The 17,440-nt window shown below is 37.2% G+C and overlaps 1 protein-coding gene across 3 annotated transcripts in view; it reads left to right on the forward strand.

Annotated features, from left to right (window-relative positions):
- Positions 1–17,440, forward strand: part of POLR3B (RNA polymerase III subunit B) — a 71,620-nt gene that overhangs the window by 34,250 nt on the left and 19,930 nt on the right. For all 3 annotated transcript variants that reach the window (XM_077783375.1, XM_021535985.2, XM_021535973.3), the window contains exons 19-23: positions 3,031–3,158; positions 9,886–10,095; positions 11,899–12,057; positions 13,481–13,598; positions 14,053–14,195. In XM_077783375.1, coding sequence (XP_077639501.1) covers positions 3,031–3,158; positions 9,886–10,095; positions 11,899–12,057; positions 13,481–13,598; positions 14,053–14,195 — 758 coding nt within the window. The remainder of the gene's footprint in view (positions 1–3,030; positions 3,159–9,885; positions 10,096–11,898; positions 12,058–13,480; positions 13,599–14,052; positions 14,196–17,440) is intronic.

Genomic DNA, 17,440 nt, shown 5'->3' on the forward strand with positions numbered 1-17,440 from the left:
TCTGTGTATTCTTTACCTCACATCTTAAAACCATTTTTGACATGCAATTTTAATTCAGAGAAATTTCCAGATCTGTTACGTTTTCCACATATTTCAAGGACTTGCTGCATTTTTTTTTTTACTCGTGTCTTCTGACTGTGATTAAATAGCCCACATTAAAGGAAGGATTATTTTAAATCTTTAAGTCCTCCTATCTTTTTACTGTTTTTTGATGTTTCTCTGACAATATCCTGTAAACTGAAGCCTGAATATGAAATGCTAGAAGTTATCTCTGTGGATGATAAGTAGAAAATTTTGATCAGTAGAAAATTCTTTTTCTAAATAATCTGTCCCAGTCAAGTACTCCTGCAAGCTAATAGATATACATCATTGATTTCAGAGGAGCTGGGTGAGCTCTTCAATTATTTTTAACCTTTGATAAATATAATGCATTAACTCTGCTAATTAAATTGCATTGCTCATACCCAGGCTTTTGAAGACTTTATCACTTTAAGAGATTACTCTTGCATGCTCTTGACTGAGTTCTGTGTACATGAACAAAGAAGAGCACACACAATTGCTGTCATTTGTGCCAAAATTAAATAGCTTCCATAAAGCACCAGAGCTGAAAATTTAAGTTACAGGACAACTGACTCAGCTAGAAAGGTTAATGGAATGTATCACATGAAATCATTGTTTAGTCTAAAAGTGGAGGAGAAAGTGAACTTCCAGTGGACCAGTATGAGGAAAGGACTCCTCAGCATCTCCCAGGAAGCTCAGAAGATTCTTGTACTGTCCATCAATGGTTTTGAGACGGCTTCAGTGCTAACAGTGGCTAACAGTGCCATAAGTATCTGAGCTTGCATTGCATGAGCACATTCCTCCTTGTATTTGGTAAAGATGCTCCCTACATCGTGAATAGCTGAGTTGTGTAACCCCATTCCCCAAATTATCATCTTGCATTTTAAATGGTGTGACCATGTTGGTACAGCTTGTTCTGGTAATGCCACTGATACAGCCCACTGTCTGAAGTATCCCAGATAATACAGGCTTCTTACATCTACAGTATCCTCTCTTTATCTTTCCAATCCAACTAGAGGGGTTTTCTTTGGAGTACTTGACTCTAATGCATTCAGTTTCTTCCTTACACATTAGTAACTCCACTTTTCAAACTCATGAGGTTGCCTGTCCTTTCTTGGGCCTGGTTCAGGCAGTGGCATTTCTGACCTGCAGAAATTTAACTGCCCTGTAAAGTTTGAAGGTCTCCCATCAGCACTCTGGAGTAGTTCACAAGGTAGTAGGATCTGTGTATATTGCATCATCTTTGGTTTGGAAATAGTATTGACCTCACTGGAAGAAGACATTTGTTGAATACCCTAAATCCAAATGTGTATCTATTTCCATGCACTTGTACCCTCTGAAGAAATCTGCAAACTTCACTATCAGTAAGTGTCAGGCTTCTGGTTTTATTGTTTGAAAAGTGTCACCAGTTATGTGAAGTTCTGCAGAATGGGGGAGGAGTCTCTGCTTCCAGTTTGCTACCGGCTCTTGAGACCATTTTGCAATTGAGAAAGTTTGCAGTTTTGGATTCTCCCATTAGTATTTTCTTAAAACAGGCTTTAGATAATATAACTGCCTTTAATCAAGTGGAGAAAAGCAGTGTCTATCCTCTGGTCAGCAGGTGATTTTTAGGTTCTTCAGGATTTTTAGGTTTTTCAGTGCTAGAAAACTTTATTTCTAGCACTGATAGATATTTTTGTAGGCTTAATCTTCAGGATTTCCTGGTCTATTTTTTTAAGCTTTCAGATTTCATTATTCTTCAGTAGTACATACATTGTTTATCTAGAAAGTTCCTGCTGGCACTTGTCTTCGGTCTCTATGTGTATGTGAGTAATTCCTTAGCCTTTTTTAGCTTACAGAGCTTGGCTGTCAATTTTGAGTGTTGCCATGATAAAGACTTCTCTGTCACTTCCTTGGCAAGATCCTGAAGTTAAATAATCAAATTAATTTATTTAAATAATTAAAGTCTTCTGAAAGTTTTCCAAGAGAAGTCAAAGATTAAAGATGAGATTTTGCGCATACATTGGGTTTAGATGTCTGGGAGAAGCAATGTATGCATAAGCCCAAGGTCTCTGTAGTAAATCCATGACAAGAAAGATAGGCTTTGAATAGGTTCAGTTACAAGCATCTGTGTTTTGTAATTCCCCACTTCATAATTACTTACCTTGATTTAAATTCGTATCTGCTCCAGCCAAGCTTTACTGTACACTTCATTCTTAGTTATTAGTCTCTCCGCTTGCATCCTAGTGCATGCTATGATTTGTCTTTGTTGGTCATGGACTCTTCTGAAGCTCATGCCAGATAGAACAAATTGTCTCTCTATCTTTACTCCTTTTCTCTGTCTTTTTGCTTCTCATCAGTACTGTCTTTTAACTACGTAATCACTTCCAAAATGTTTGCAGAGCTTTTCAAATAGTGTTGTATTATGTCATGTACCTATGGTAGTGGATCTGTGGATCTGGTTTGGAGATAGATGTTTTCTCCTTAACTGATATAGCTGACCTTGGAAAACTAAAACAGTTCATTTTAATACCTGAATTTGTTGTGCTCTTCCTTTTTCCATCTCCCCAGTGGATTTCTGTATCTCTGAGATTAGTAATTTGATGCAGAGTGCTCTCATTACATGAGAAAACATTCCTTAAGGCATTTTGGGTCTTGCTGTATAAACTGATGTTTTATTGTCTTACTGAGCCTCCCTCAGGTTGTCTTATCTGGAGGCTTTTCCTCCATTATGGAATTTCGTAAACCCTGATTTATTTCTCCTTCATTTCTTTTCATGTGGAAACACTTATAACCAAAAGAAAGTTGTTGGGTTTTTGTAATAAAAATAAAAATCCTGTCATGAATCTGTGTTTTGCGGTCCTACTGACTTACATTCTCCTGAACAGAATTGAATTTGAAGTGTTATGAGATACTGCTAAATTAAATAAATTCTACTGAAGTAGTTTGTTCGCAAGCCTGCCATATTTGGTGCTCTTTCTTTCTTTTAAGAGATACAACCCATTTGGAGATTGAGCCTTTCACACTTCTGGGTGTATGTGCTGGTCTGATTCCATATCCTCACCACAACCAGTCCCCAAGGAACACTTACCAGTGTGCCATGGGGAAACAAGCCATGGGTAAGCCTTCACTTTTTATTCCTTATTGAAGTGTTATGTAGTTTTTGAAGCTATGTAGCAAAAGTGGCAAACAAAAATTCCTTCTTTCCTGATTCACATAAAAACTTTGCTAGGAACAGTAAAAGGGCGCTTCTTTAGATTTGAGAAAAGAAAGAGTTTACCTCTGAAACTTGGTAAGATTAATGTGAGAAAAGTACCAGTAAGTTTTACTTAATGAAGACTATATCTGCAGTTCTTAATGCTTAAAATTTTAATAAACTGGGACACTTTTGCATTTTCTATTGCGTTTTATTGGAAATTATCACAACTTCCAAGTTTTCGACATATCTGCAGGACTGGCAGAGTGGGGTTGTACTTCTCTTTATGCTGCAATGTGCTGTGGGTTTCCAGACAAAAAAGAGTTAAAAAGTGTTCTCACAAAGAGAGGCAGAGCACAGATTGAGGAGCATTTCTTTGACTGGTTGAGTGTCTTAAATATATCAATAGTTAACACCAACATCGGAGAATAAGAAGAATCAAGTGTGAAAGACAGTGGTTAGTAATTTGAATGCTTTCCACAGCCATAGTTTAGATTTTTTTGCTTTTTCCGTTTTGGATGAAGAGGGCGAGCACTGAAATAAAATTAATTTTCTGATTACTTATTGTTTAATTTGACAGTGTCATATCTAGTCATTAAAACACAACTGTTTTGTAAATTTGCTGCAGTTAAGTTCTGGTCCTTTCATTAATACTCAGTGGAACCAGCATTAAAGTGTCCAAGTCTATGGCCTGTGATCAAGGCAGAGGAGCCTGAGCAGTCATACATCAATTCAGACAGCTGCATTCACACTGGTGCTCTACAGGCTGGTTTCATGGCTTGTATTGATGGCTTACTTGCAGGTTGGGAGCTACAGTAGCACAACTCTGTCCCATGAAGGAACTGCCACTTCAGTTAGGTTTACTAAACCATTTATTTTGTGCTGTGTGTTCAAAGCTTAAACACTACACTTTTTGTGAGACTTCTCCAGCAGAATTAATAGCAAAGTAACTGCCTTGTGCTGAACCATCATGTTGAGCACATGAAAAAAGAAAATAGCAAGATGCTTATTCTTCATTTAAATTTTAAAAAAAAAGGGAGGGTGGGTGGAAAGAGGAGCAATGCAATCTTTTTCCTTACAGTTCTCCCCCATCCCATTATCTTTCCCCCACCCCTGAGTCTCTATTTTATGACTATTAGTCTCAGAAGGTTTGGTTAGTTACCACACACAGTTAAGCAGGATCAGTGTGTACAGAAAGCCAATTCAGTATCTGTGGAGTTCTTTTGTAGTTTTCTGTGTGAAGGTTTTTTTCCCCGTTTTGTTTTGAGTGTCATTTGCAATTCATTGTCTGTGTTTTCTGAGGTTGGTGTATTCAGCTGCTTTGACCCTAGGTCTTGCACATTTAGCTCCTTGGATACAATCCTCTGACGTTCCTGCTGACGCTAGGAACACAAAAGCCATTGAATATCTTGAGCAATAAAAAAAGTCTTTGTTTCAGTTTGTTATGACAAAACACCTGACTCAAAGAATAAGCAGATAGATAAAAGTAAATTTTAAAAGTTGGCACATGACTTGAGCTTTATTTTGCTCTGACTGAAGTACCTGCAAACACCTGAAGCTTTTTGTAATAATTGCTTTAAAAAAAGCCACCCTACGTGCCAATATGTAGGGGCAGAGATGATTTTTCTCTGCACTCACTGATCAGAGACCTAGAGGGTATTCCTGAAACATTGCACATATTTTTTTCTGTTTATTTTTGTGAAGAGATTTAATGTAGTGCTTCAAACCTCAACCTTTAAGTTACCATCCACCTTTATTGCTTTCTTCCTCCATACTGAGATTGCAGAGCAGCTCCTCATCCAGCACTGCCATGGGGAGTCTCATGTCCAAGTCCTCTGTGGCACTCTCTTGATTGTCAAAACCTGGAGTGGTGAAGGGAGCCCAGGGTTCAGGCTGGGAGAGGAGAGCCTTGTGCTTGTCGACACTGACCCACCCCCTCTGGTCACATCACAGGGCTGTGCCAGCAGCTTTGGACAGTCTTTTTGTTTTAAGTCTTCTTTTTAAGCAGCATCAAGCTAAGGAGAGGTGTGAAAGCACGAGTGAAGAATGAACATCGGAGATTGCAACAAAGTCTGTAGTCCAGTGTCCCTGACAGGTGTTAGGTCCTAAAATAGTAATGTTTCTTCTGGAGAGCATTACATGTCCTGAAAAATACCTCCCTTGAGTATGAGTCATCTTGTTGGAGGACTAGAGCTGCACTTAATGACCAAACTGGATTTCGGTAAAATTAAATTGAATTAAAACCCCTCACTTTTGGCATAGATTACTTACCACGTGTTGCAGTTTGAACTGTAAGACTGAGAGGAAGTTAGTTAGTAAATATAACAGCAGCTGCAAAGACCTCAGTTGAATGTTGACATTTCAGGGCAAGGTTAACAGTTATAGCTTAAAATCTCAGAAGTACTTAAAATGAAAATACACGACTCTCATATTTTTGTCTTAAGTACTTCTGCAATTTTAAGCTACAACTGTTTGCAATTTGTTTTTCAATTGCAAACAAATGAAATATTTGCATTTCATGTGTTGGTAAAATAATGCTTAAGAGGATCAAAGGCTTCTACACTCAGAGAAATAGTTCTAAACTGTGCTTTTAAATTCCATTAAGACATAAAAACCTAGTCAGTTTTACATGTTGTACATCTGTGACTGTGTAAATACCTAATTTGAAAAATGAAAAAATACAGTTTTCCTGCCAGTAATCCCCCATATTGCATATGCACATGTGCTGCTGTGTAAGTGATGGTGTGGGTACACAAAGCAAGCTGTACACTCACAGAACAACTGTGCGTTGCAGCTTCAACCCAAATGACATAGCACAAGTCTTGACTAAGAAAAGGAGGATTTGGGTGTTGATTATTACTTTATCCTCTGAAAGAAAAGGAAGTATTTGAGGGGCCAGACACAGGTAGATGAGAGCTTTGTTGTAGAAGCTTATAATGAAGAAAAACTTTGATATTACAAAAAAAGCTTGTTACTGTATCATGTACTTTCTGCTTTGCTTCTGTGAAGTAGCAAAGCCGTTTATGTACTGCTCTGCCTTGCACTGCAGCCAGCTGAATGTGTCAAAATTGAGTTGAAAAGATAAATAGCTTCAAGGAACTGAGTGCTGGAGGGGTTTTGACAGTTGTGAAAGCTCTTTGGTGGACTGAGAGCCAGAGTCCTCCCAGATTTTGTACAGCTAGCCTAGGGGCACAGAATCTAAACAAACCTCAAAACAAAACCAACTGTTGCTGGTCATCACAGCTGGATCTGAGTGCACTGTGGCTGGAGTTTGTTCTGCCACTGCTTTTTGAGGAGTGTTTGTGCTATGCAACACGACCTCGTTTTGACACCTCTCCTCTCCTTGGTAGTAGGCACAGAAGTGCTGAGGCAGAAATGAGCTCACACACACACACACATATTTTACCCATAATCTTTTTAACCTGCACCTTAATCTTTCTACTGTGAAAAGAATATTTCTAACATTTAAAAACTGTACTTCTTTCTTTCTTGCTTTGTGCTCATATAAAATGACAACATCATAGAAAATCCATGGTGAAAACAGAGGAAATACAGAATAACAGCAATTATTTTCTTGACATGTGCAGCAAAAGCCCTTTTGGCTCAAGTAGATTGATTTCTGTATCCTTGTTAATTTAGATTGTACAGTTTAATGTTGTTGTAAGTGATACACCAGAGAATTGGATTAATGCTTATTTTAGCTGGCTGTTCTGGTGAGTTCTCAAAACTTTCAGCATTGGAATAACAATGCCTCATTTATGCTAAATATCAGTAGATTGTGCTTTTGTAGTGATTATTTCACACTAAAGGATACTCAAATTATACTTGAAAAGAAAGAGAAAAAAACTGTCAGGAAATGGAAAAAAGGAAAGAATGCACACGTGCATTCACAATATATCAAGTACTGAGAAAAGCAAGAAAATTATCTTTGTTGTATCCAGGTCAACCCTGTGTGTTTTGCTTTAACCAGGGCTAATTACCAATGAAAAAAATTGGTTCTTGCTGGTGGGATAATTATAAATGTGAGTCATTGTGAGCAGGGTTTGTTATGGTGAACTTTAATTATGCGTTACTTTTGCTTGGTTGTTTGGCTGGAGCAAACAAGGGCTCTGTTCTTTCAGAGAGAAAACAGAAATAAAGCTAGTGACTTCCTTCATTTCAGTGCCCACACAGAGGGCTCATCCCAGAACACCAGTCCTCTGAAGGGAGCTGCTGCTTTATTTTACATAAGCAGATTGTGGTTTCAGGCTGTGGTTGGTTAGCCCAATTTAAAGAAAGGATTTAATGGTTATACAAATAATCCTATCAATTAGGCATAATATTGCTGATACATTGCATATTTTTTGACTAATTTATTTCGTTTGTGCTCTGGAATCACTCTCTAACAAGTTTCTTTCCTGCTAGGATATCTGTCATTGATATATATGTATATGTTTTCCATTTGATACAGCATTCATCTCCTGAATAATAGCCTGAATATAGTTTGTTATCTAAGCTCAAAATCTCAGTAATATCAGTTGCTTCTGGCTCCCAGACAGTAGCAGTTCTGTTAGGCTTATCTGAACTTCTGATAAAAATGCCAGTTTTGAAATATGTAAAACACTTGAAGAGAAATAATTTGTGTTACCTGAAATATGTTAAAGTGTCATTTGAAATCTTTGATATATAGGGGACTTCCACAGATTGTTACTGGGGTGTAAAGGACACCCTTAAAGTGTAAAAGATAAACTAGCGTTCCAGACTTTATCCTGTCTTAGCATCCCTAACCAGTAAACCATAGCAGGTATAACAAAGCATATCAGAGGAGAAGAAAATTGCAAGCAGTTTGAAAGTTAAGTTTGGCATGACTTTCTCTTGGAAAGTTTTTTCTCAACATCAGGAAAATGTACCTATCTGTGAAGCATTTAAGCTGAGCTTCACTGCAACCTATCCTGAAAGCACAGAGATTCTAGATGAAGAGGGGAATAATGTTCTGAACGTTTTAAGTTTTTAATTTGGAAATATATTTTCCTATCTGTATACTGGGAAAACCAGGGGAGACGAGTCAAAAGTACAGTGGGAACAAAGTCTAACTGAAATCTCAGGGTGTATCAGATATATAGTAGGGTATATATATATATATATATATATATGGTATATCAGAAATAGGCCTTCATGATGGGCCTTGAGGATGGGACTGCAAAGGTCTTCAGTCTTGAGGAATCCAGGCCTTACTGGGTTGTGTCTTACTGGAGACAAAAACTACTGTTCAAAGATGATTCATTTCTTTATACAAGAAAAAGACAGAAAAACATCTGCTTTAAAGTAAGAGACAAACCTGTCAGCTGTACCAGATTTTTCTTGTCATTTTTAAATTCTGTGCCTGTGTCATTGAATCTGCTTTCTAGAACCTGAGAAAGTCCAGGCCAGCTGTAGCAGTCCATTTTGAGGGAATAGCTGTTGAACTCTCTCTCCATTCTTGTCCCTGGGAAGGGTAGACCTGTTGTGGTTTAGGAGAATGAGCCTAGTGCCAAGCACAGGATAAATCTTTGGAAATGCCTTGTTTTAGAGTTTGATTTTCTGTGTAAATGGGAATTCCAAGTAGGTGCATGTGAAATGTGAAGCTGACCTCCCCAATGAGCAGGTTTATGTTTAGATGTGCTTCCTGGCCGTGTGAATCTTCCTTGTACGCTGACTGCCTTGACCTTTCCAAGAAAGCAGCCAGGCTCTGATACTGCAGGACAAAATGGAAAGGTTTTGAAAGACTTACATCCTAAGGACAAAGTACTGCAGAATGTTTAGCACTTAAAACTTTAAATCGGTGTTAACTTTTCAGACTGTAATTTCTTAATTGCTTAGAGACATAGCATAGTCCTGGTACAGCTAACTCCAATAACATATGATTGCCTTAACTTTTGTTCTGCTACACAACAGTTTGTTTCCCTGCTGGGTCTTAATTATTTTTTCTTCAGATTTCAGGAGACACTTTGGCATTCTGATGGGACAGGGCCAAAAATTTCAGTCTCAAGCTGGGAGGTCTATACAAAGGGTTGAATTCTGAACTGTAAATTTAAAATTAATTTCATGTAAAAAGACAAATATAGAAGTGGACTTCTACTGTAGTCTTTCTATCAATGGTGCTTCTAATTTTAGAAAGTAAATCACTCTTGGCTGCTGCTAGTGGTATGCTTTGTTAATACTTTGTCCCTTTCTAACACAGGCTGCTGTTGAGCTAATTATTGTCCAAAAAGGAAGGAAATATGTTGTTGAAAATTAAGAGCTTGATCCACAGTTTCTCTTTAACTCAGTGATAGTCTGGCTGTTGATTCTCATGAAATTTTGGATCAGGTCTCTGAAACACAAATTGAATTCCACAAAAAAAAACCCAAGCCCAGTGGCTATGAGAACAATAAAAGCAAACTTCATACTTGCAGGATTCAGTGTTGTAATTAAAAAAAAATCTTATCTGTATTTATTCAAATGGCTTTTATTTCTTTTGTTGTTGTTGTTCTTTTTATATTGATGCTCAGGTTTTCTCTGTTCAGGAGAAAATAAATAATTCTTTCTGTGAGCTTAAATTAAGAAATTACTTTTACATTATTATATTTAAATAAATATATAACTCACTAATGTTCACTGCTTTTTTTTTTTTTTTTTTCTTTTACATGCAGGTACTATTGGATACAATCAAAGAAACAGGATAGATACTCTGATGTATCTGCTGGCCTATCCACAAAAGCCAATGGTAAAAACAAAAACAATAGAACTGATAGATTTTGAGAAACTCCCTGCTGGACAGAATGCCACAGTCGCTGTGATGAGCTACAGTGGCTATGATATTGAAGATGCTCTTGTCTTAAATAAAGCCTCTTTGGACAGAGGTAAGATCCATCAGTTCTTTCCCACTTCTCCAGTGTGTTCCAATATATATTCTAATAAACTTGTTTTCTCTAGTGTTATCTGGAAATAACTTTTATTGCAGTTATGAGCATGAGATCTTCAGTTAAGAAATTGAATTCCCAAACTGTCTTGAATGCTTTTGTTGGTTTTCTGTATGATTAGAGATTGTAACTCCATGCATACAATAGTGTGGTGAGGTTGCCAACATGCATATAAAATTCTGAGTCTGGCTGTTATAAGAAAAAATGGCTAACTTCTGACCTCTAATAAAAAAAGTGTAAATACTTGGTTTACAAAAAACATAAGGCATGAGTTAATCTGTTCTGTTGGGCTTGCTTTTTAGATGTTTACCTGACCATTTTTTCATGACTAACAGAGAGGTCTCATTATTTTCACAGCAAGAAAAGCAATAGATGAAATTAGATTTGTGAATGTATTTGGGAAATGAATAGAACCTGAGGCAGTTTGTGAGCTTGGTGTTCTGAGGGAGCAGTAGCAGTATTGCCTACTTTCTGAGAGAAAATAATAATATTGTCTAAAGCAAAATAATTTAGTGTTTATTCAGAGCTAAATTAATGACCTGCTTCCTTAAAAAAAAATGCCAACTTTGTGGTGCAATGTATTTTAAGTAAAAGTACATAAGCACCAAAGGGAAGGTTAACTAACAGAGACCCATGTTTGTGTAGGTCTAGACTCTCTCACTCTCTCCACACTTCTTCAGCACTTCATGTTAATGCTGCTGAGGGCTGGAGGAGAGTTGCCTGAAAACTTAGTCTCTCTTCTCTCCCTTTTCTCCATAAATTCCTTTGAGAGCTGGCATAGTGCAGTGATCAAGCTGGTTTTAGTTTTGGGTGGCCAAAATCAGATTCTTCCATCACTTTTTTCCCCCCTCAAACTCCCTTCCTCCTAGTTGCTAGGCAGCAGTAATAGTATTCCTAGACATGTATCTTTGGCATTAATGTCTGCTGCATTTAATTTATGCCTCCTTTTCTAAAACAACAACAGGCATGATTTAAAACTGAATGTTTTCTGTTAGACTGGTAACATTTACAGGGAGAACTGTGGTGCTTGTTAGGAATTACTTGACATAATCTGAGGATATAGATGTACTGTATGTGGCCACAACCATCTTTCAAATAAACTAAAATAATGCAGGATTATTGGCAAGCCTTGTTCTTCGCTCTCTGTAATTCTAAATGTGATTAAAGTTTTTAGTATCATGGTTAGTTGCTGTACTTGGAGAGAAATTCCACAGATGCTACTTTTCTCATCTGAAACCCACTTACTTTATAACAGTACCTGTAATTTCAGGTGAGGAAAAGAAGAATAATGGGTTGATTATACTAAACACTCAGTACTTTCCTGGTAGACTAGCTTTTGCCAGCCACAAACATGAGTAAAAGTTCAGGTTTCTTAGAACTCATGAAAGGAAGAGGTGTTCTTCTCACCCTATTACAGTCCCATGTTACATCTTCCTGGAGACCAGGAAATTATTCAAGAGATTCAGTGATTTCAAGAGAAATTATGTGATGCAGAGATACAGAAGCAGATTGGGCCAGTTCAGAATTGGACTGTAGTCCAGTGTCTAAAAAAATGTAGTGTACATGATCTGATGTTTAAGTTGTGCACCACCAGGTATCCGTGTACACATTATGCATATTCAAGCCAATGAATAATCAAACTAATAAATAATATTTTATATTCCATAGCTCAGATTTTATCCTGGTCATGTGTTATACAAGATCTTTGAGTTCCTAGGCAGATGGTTTTGTGTTCCATTTTAGGCTTTGGAAGGTGTCTTGTGTACAAGAATGCCAAGTGTACACTGAAGCGTTACACGAATCAAACGTTTGATAAGGTGATGGGGCCAATGCTGGATGCAGCTACCCGGAAACCCATCTGGCGCCATGAGATCTTAGATGCTGATGGTATCTGCTCTCCAGGTAGGTCAGACTGCATGTTCACTCGGGGCATGTTCATAGTCAAAGTGAAAATTAATGTTCTGTCAGTATTTCTTGTGCTGTACTTGTGTTGTACTTAGCATCTTGGGAGTTTTTTGTATTGAAGACAGTGGTATTGTAATGGAAAATTAAAAAAAGTTCCTCAAAGCAGCATGTTACCAGTCACTGGGGGGACTTTTGTACAGGAAAAAAGTAGCTTTATATTTAAGTAGAAGAGTGAGTTCTTAATTATGTGAATCTACTGAAGCATTAGAATTTGTATTCTTATGTTCCCAAGCTGGCAAACTCTTAATACTGTAGTTTTTCCCTGTTTGTCTGTCATGTACTGTTGTTTTCTTAAGGCTAAAGATAGACTCCTTATTATTTTGACTTCATACATCAAAATCTCCTTGCAAGATGTCAGTTAATGCAGTTGTTTGAGGAAGTAAAACCTTACAGTTTTAATACTTTAGAAAGATGTTTGGGGAGACACAAGAAAAATAAATAGAAATGTAAAGAAAGGTGTATAACTTTTCAGTGGTAATAGATTTGAGAAAGAATTTTCCCATACTGTCATCCTTTAGTTAGAAAATGGCTTAATAGATCTGCTAAGATCTAGTAAGAAAGGTGTTTTAAAGGGCACTAAATTTAATTCCATTATAGTAACACAATTGGGTCAGTTTTGCTCTTTAACACATCACAATGGAGCTTTCAAAGTTAATTAAGAAAAAAAAGGCAAGAATCTTCTGAAGTATTAGGATAGATAGGACTGGTCTGGACTCCAGACTGAGACTGTTCTCAGCATGTAGGTAAAAACCTATTCGAGATAGTTCATGTGGACAGAAGAGACACAGGCTGAAGATCAATGTAATTTAGTGGAGGAGGTGGGAGGTAGATACTTGGTGTGCAGTTGTATCATTGGGCATCCTCCTGATCTGGTTTTCAATCTGGTTTCAAAGGGCAGGATAAGGGAATGGAGCAGGCAGAAGCTATATATGACACCAGTATCAATAGAAATATGTAAATACAAGGGGACTGAGAGTAGGTTTGCACAGCTCATTGTGGAATGATAGGCTGTCCCAAATTTAGGTGTGAATTTCTAAAATTTGTCAGATCAATCATGACAAAGTGTTCCCTGTTAATTTTCTCCATACTTAGAGCAGATGACTTCAGATGTGTTTGTGCAGACTTTTGACCCAGGGTATGTTGAATAGCTGTTCTCATAGTGCACCCACCATGCAAGCTGCTCTGCAAGAAAACTGGTTTTGTGATTCCCTTACCATTCAATATTTAGTAAAACAACAGACCATACTTCTTGGGCATGTTCCTTCCAGTTTGTCTTCCATCTTTTTTTTTTTTAAAAGCTTAGGACGTATTTCTAACACAGATGAATTTTCATGGTACTTTTTGTTCTTGTTCTCTGTAGGTGAAAAAGTAGAAAATAAGCAAGTTCTTGTGAACAAATCTATGCCAACTGTGACCCAGACACCTCTGGAAGGAAGCAGTGTGCCTCAGCAGCCCCAGTACAAAGATGTGCCAGTAACGTATGTTGCAATATAACTTCAGAGCTGGGCAAATTACATGCAGAAAAGTTGTCTGAAAAAATACTCAACTCTAGAAAACTCCATTCCTCTTATAGTTATAACTATATTTGGCTGTTATTTGTTTAATTGAAGATGAAGGAATTGGCAATATATGAGGAAGCTTTTGCTGTCAAGAAGAGCCCATGTGGAAAAAAACCCCATACCTTATCCTTTACAAGTTCAGCTTAATTCTCTGTTAGTTTCTATTGCAACTCTTAAAATTTTTCTTTTCCAGAAACAGGCTGTACTCTGGAACTTGTATGTAAATATATATATAAATGTAAAATCCTTTTTCCTCTATGTAAGTTCCATAAAGATTACAGTTTGATCAGGAGCTTACTAAGACACACATAGTTGTCTGTAACTTGTGTTTGGTTCATAGAAGTAAAACCAATGTTTTGGCTTCTTTTACTAGCTACAAAGGTGCCACTGATTCTTACATTGAAAAAGTAATGATTTCATCAAATGCAGAGGATGCTTTCTTGATCAAAATGTTGCTGAGGCAAACCAGACGTCCAGAAATTGGAGATAAATTTAGCAGTCGGCATGGGCAGAAAGGTAAAGGACACATTTAATAAAAATAAATTCTTGTTGTATATCCCTACCATATATACATAATGTATGTTTCCGTTGATTGGTTCAGATCTTTTATGAATTCAGTGGTAGAAGGCCATATCACTTTCTTATGTTCATCTAATTTAGCAATGATGTTTCTGAAACAGAAACGTATTAGCAAAAACAACTCCTGGTTGATCTGTGAATCTGGAAAATACAGTAGTTGCCCAGTTTAAACAAGTACAGGGTTTTTGAGGTTTGGTTGGGTTTTTTGGTTTTTTTTTTTTGAAGTCACAATTTGGATTTAGGTAATAAATTTGTGAGTGGGTTGTCAATAGATTGGAGAGGTTCTGAACAGATAGAAAAGAAGAGAGATGAAATGGGAAGTGTGCAGGTCTGTGCAGACATTCTGCTCTAAAAACAAGACTGCAGATAGATAACTCAGAACCACGGTGTAAAAGGGAAGCAAATCAGGAGCACAACTAGGAGTTCACCAGCAAAGAGCAGAAAGACGGGGATGCTTTTAAAAATACACCTGGGACATGATCTGGAGCAACTCTGGATCTTCAGACCAAAACCTGAAAATGAGTGCCCACTAGGAAGCTGCTTGTTGGCATGCAGTTCTCAAGTTTTAATGTTACTAGGAAAATGAAAATCAGGAACCTACTTCTATATCTGCTGAAACACAACAGTGAACTCTGTTTGACCTGAATGTAAAAAAAATGAGTCTCAGCTCATCCTCTGAATCTCAAAGAGTTGGAAGGTATGGAAAGACTGTTAAGAAAGAAGTGACTGAAAACAGCCTGACTATAACCAATTCAACAGCATGTCTTGTTTTCATTGGTGTCAGTATGGGACAGGTTTTGACACATTCTCAGCATTCTGTACACTTGGAAAATCAAGACTTGTAGTATTTGAAGCATGACTTTATTTGTTAATGTATATGCTGTGCTATTACCTGGGTTTTGTAGTCTTGTTACATTTTTAGGTCTTATTTTGGCTTGAGAACATTGCTTGGACTCTTGTCAGATGTGATGGAAAGGTAAAGAGGTTGATATTACCAAATCCTTTCCATTGCAGCCCATACATCCCTTTCAATCTTGTCCTAGTAGCTCCTGGCCAGGTGTAACTGAAGTGAAAGACTGCATCCCTGTTGTGAGATGCAGAGCTAACCACTGTAATCCACATTTCTGTGGCATCCAGGTTGGGGGATCAGGACATCTGCCTACAGCAGACCTGTCAATCAGAAGAGGTAAAATGAGTGCAGAAGGCAGTAGTTGATCACAGTGACAGCTGTTACCAGAGACTGTCTCAAGTCTGTGTGTTATCTATAATAATAGTCAACACAGCCTTTCTCAGTACATCCAGCTCTCTGCAAGATCATCTGTAATTCCACCGTGTTTTTCCACATACCCACAAAACTGGTTTTTGAAACTCTGTATTCTCAGGAAATACTTCCATTGTTTCTGTTGTTATTAAGGAAGAGAAACTCTTCTGATAAGCATTGAAATGTTTTTCCTGATTGTATTTTCAAGATGGTTTTTAATCTAAAAATACAAAGCTATTCCCACTGAGTTCCCAGGTGATTTAGGAATCGGTACTATTGAAAGTTTCAAAAAAGTAAAGAAGCAGCATTACGTATTTGACCTTCCTTATAAAACTGGTTCTTGCACTGCAGCCTTATAGGATATTTATGATAAGTGAAGGGAGGAAGAGCTTCGGAGTTGAGCAATTGGAATGTTCACCTGCCCCATTCTTCCTTTTCTTAGGGAAGATCCTCCTTCAGAAAGGATTTTGTGTAGATTCTCTTTCAAACACTTTTTCATTCTCATACACAATGAAGTTGTACAGTGCTTAAAAACTTAGGAGCACTGTTAGCTCAATAACTATTTATTGATACAGTTTCAGCTTTGTGTAATTAAACCCTTCTCCTTATAAGTGGTATACAGTATTTTAACAGCAAGTTATTTTATAATAATGCAATCAGTACTGTGCAGGACAAATTTTCTTACTAGAATTTTTTTTAAAAGCCTTCAAATTATATTAAAGAAGCTGCTTGATTAATCATTATAAATATGGGGATTTACCTGAAAACATTAAAACTCCTAGTTTTGGCTATTAACGTGCACCAATTGGAATAGTTGAACAAAATGTAAATGAACTTTTTTCATATCCTTCCAAAAAAAAAAACCAGAATACTCCACAAATGTAAAACCATGAGTGAAGTGGAAGAATGACAAAAGGAAACAATTCTGTCTGGCAGGCTGCAGCTTTGGGTGCTGAGGACCTTCCATATGATAAAATGCACATAAGACATCTCACAATGTAGAGCAAGCAACTACCTGTGGAAATCCCACGGTAATGAAAAGCAGTATCATTAAATGCTGTAGGAAACTTTGAGGGTACCCAAAATTATGCCTGGCATTGCGTCAGGTTAACAATGGCTGGTCACCCTCTGTCTGTGCTTGGGACTATAATAATAATCATAATAAAAAGCCAAACCCATCAATTATTTAGAATGTCACTTTCAGCTTGGTTTTGGAGATGTGAGTGGGAACATTGCAACAGTTGTGTTACAGAGTTTGCAGGGATGTGCCTGTAGCTGTCCCATACATCAATCTCTTAGTCCCTTGTGTTCATAGTACTCATAGTCCCTTGTGATCAGGGGAATGATCATATTCCAAATAATTACATTTTACTAGGATTCATAGCCTTCCTGGCAGTAAACCTCAGTTCACTGCCCTGTAGTGCATTATAGAAAAAGATGTTGCAGTAAACAAAGGAGGAATATGGAGAAGGTACATTTGATAGATACTAAGAAAACAGTGCAGTTCACTGTTTTGCAGTTTAACAATTAAATGAAGAGACCAATATTGACAATAGTAGAACTGGAGAAAAGGCATGAAAAGGAAAGGGAAAACCTCCTTTGATAGCTTTTTAACATTACATTTGGTATCATCCTCTGACATCAAACTGGGGAAGGATCAATTGTATCAGAAGAATATAGACACTCATGAAACAAAAATCATAATGATGTTTAATTTTTTCTATTGAGAGAATTTTTAATTAGCTCTGAATTTATTCTCTCATCTTGGTCTGAATGTAGGCAATGATGACTTCAAGTTTAATTCGTGACTGTTAGCTTTAAGCCTGCCAAAGGCCATTTGAATATATAATGATCTTAAACTAGCACCTTGGTTCAGTGAGGAGAAAAAGCATATGTCTGTCTGCATTGTCAGTCTTTTTTG

Source organism: Lonchura striata, chromosome 5 (genome assembly GCF_046129695.1).
Source record: "Lonchura striata isolate bLonStr1 chromosome 5, bLonStr1.mat, whole genome shotgun sequence".
Classification (NCBI taxonomy): Eukaryota; Metazoa; Chordata; class Aves; order Passeriformes; family Estrildidae; genus Lonchura; species Lonchura striata.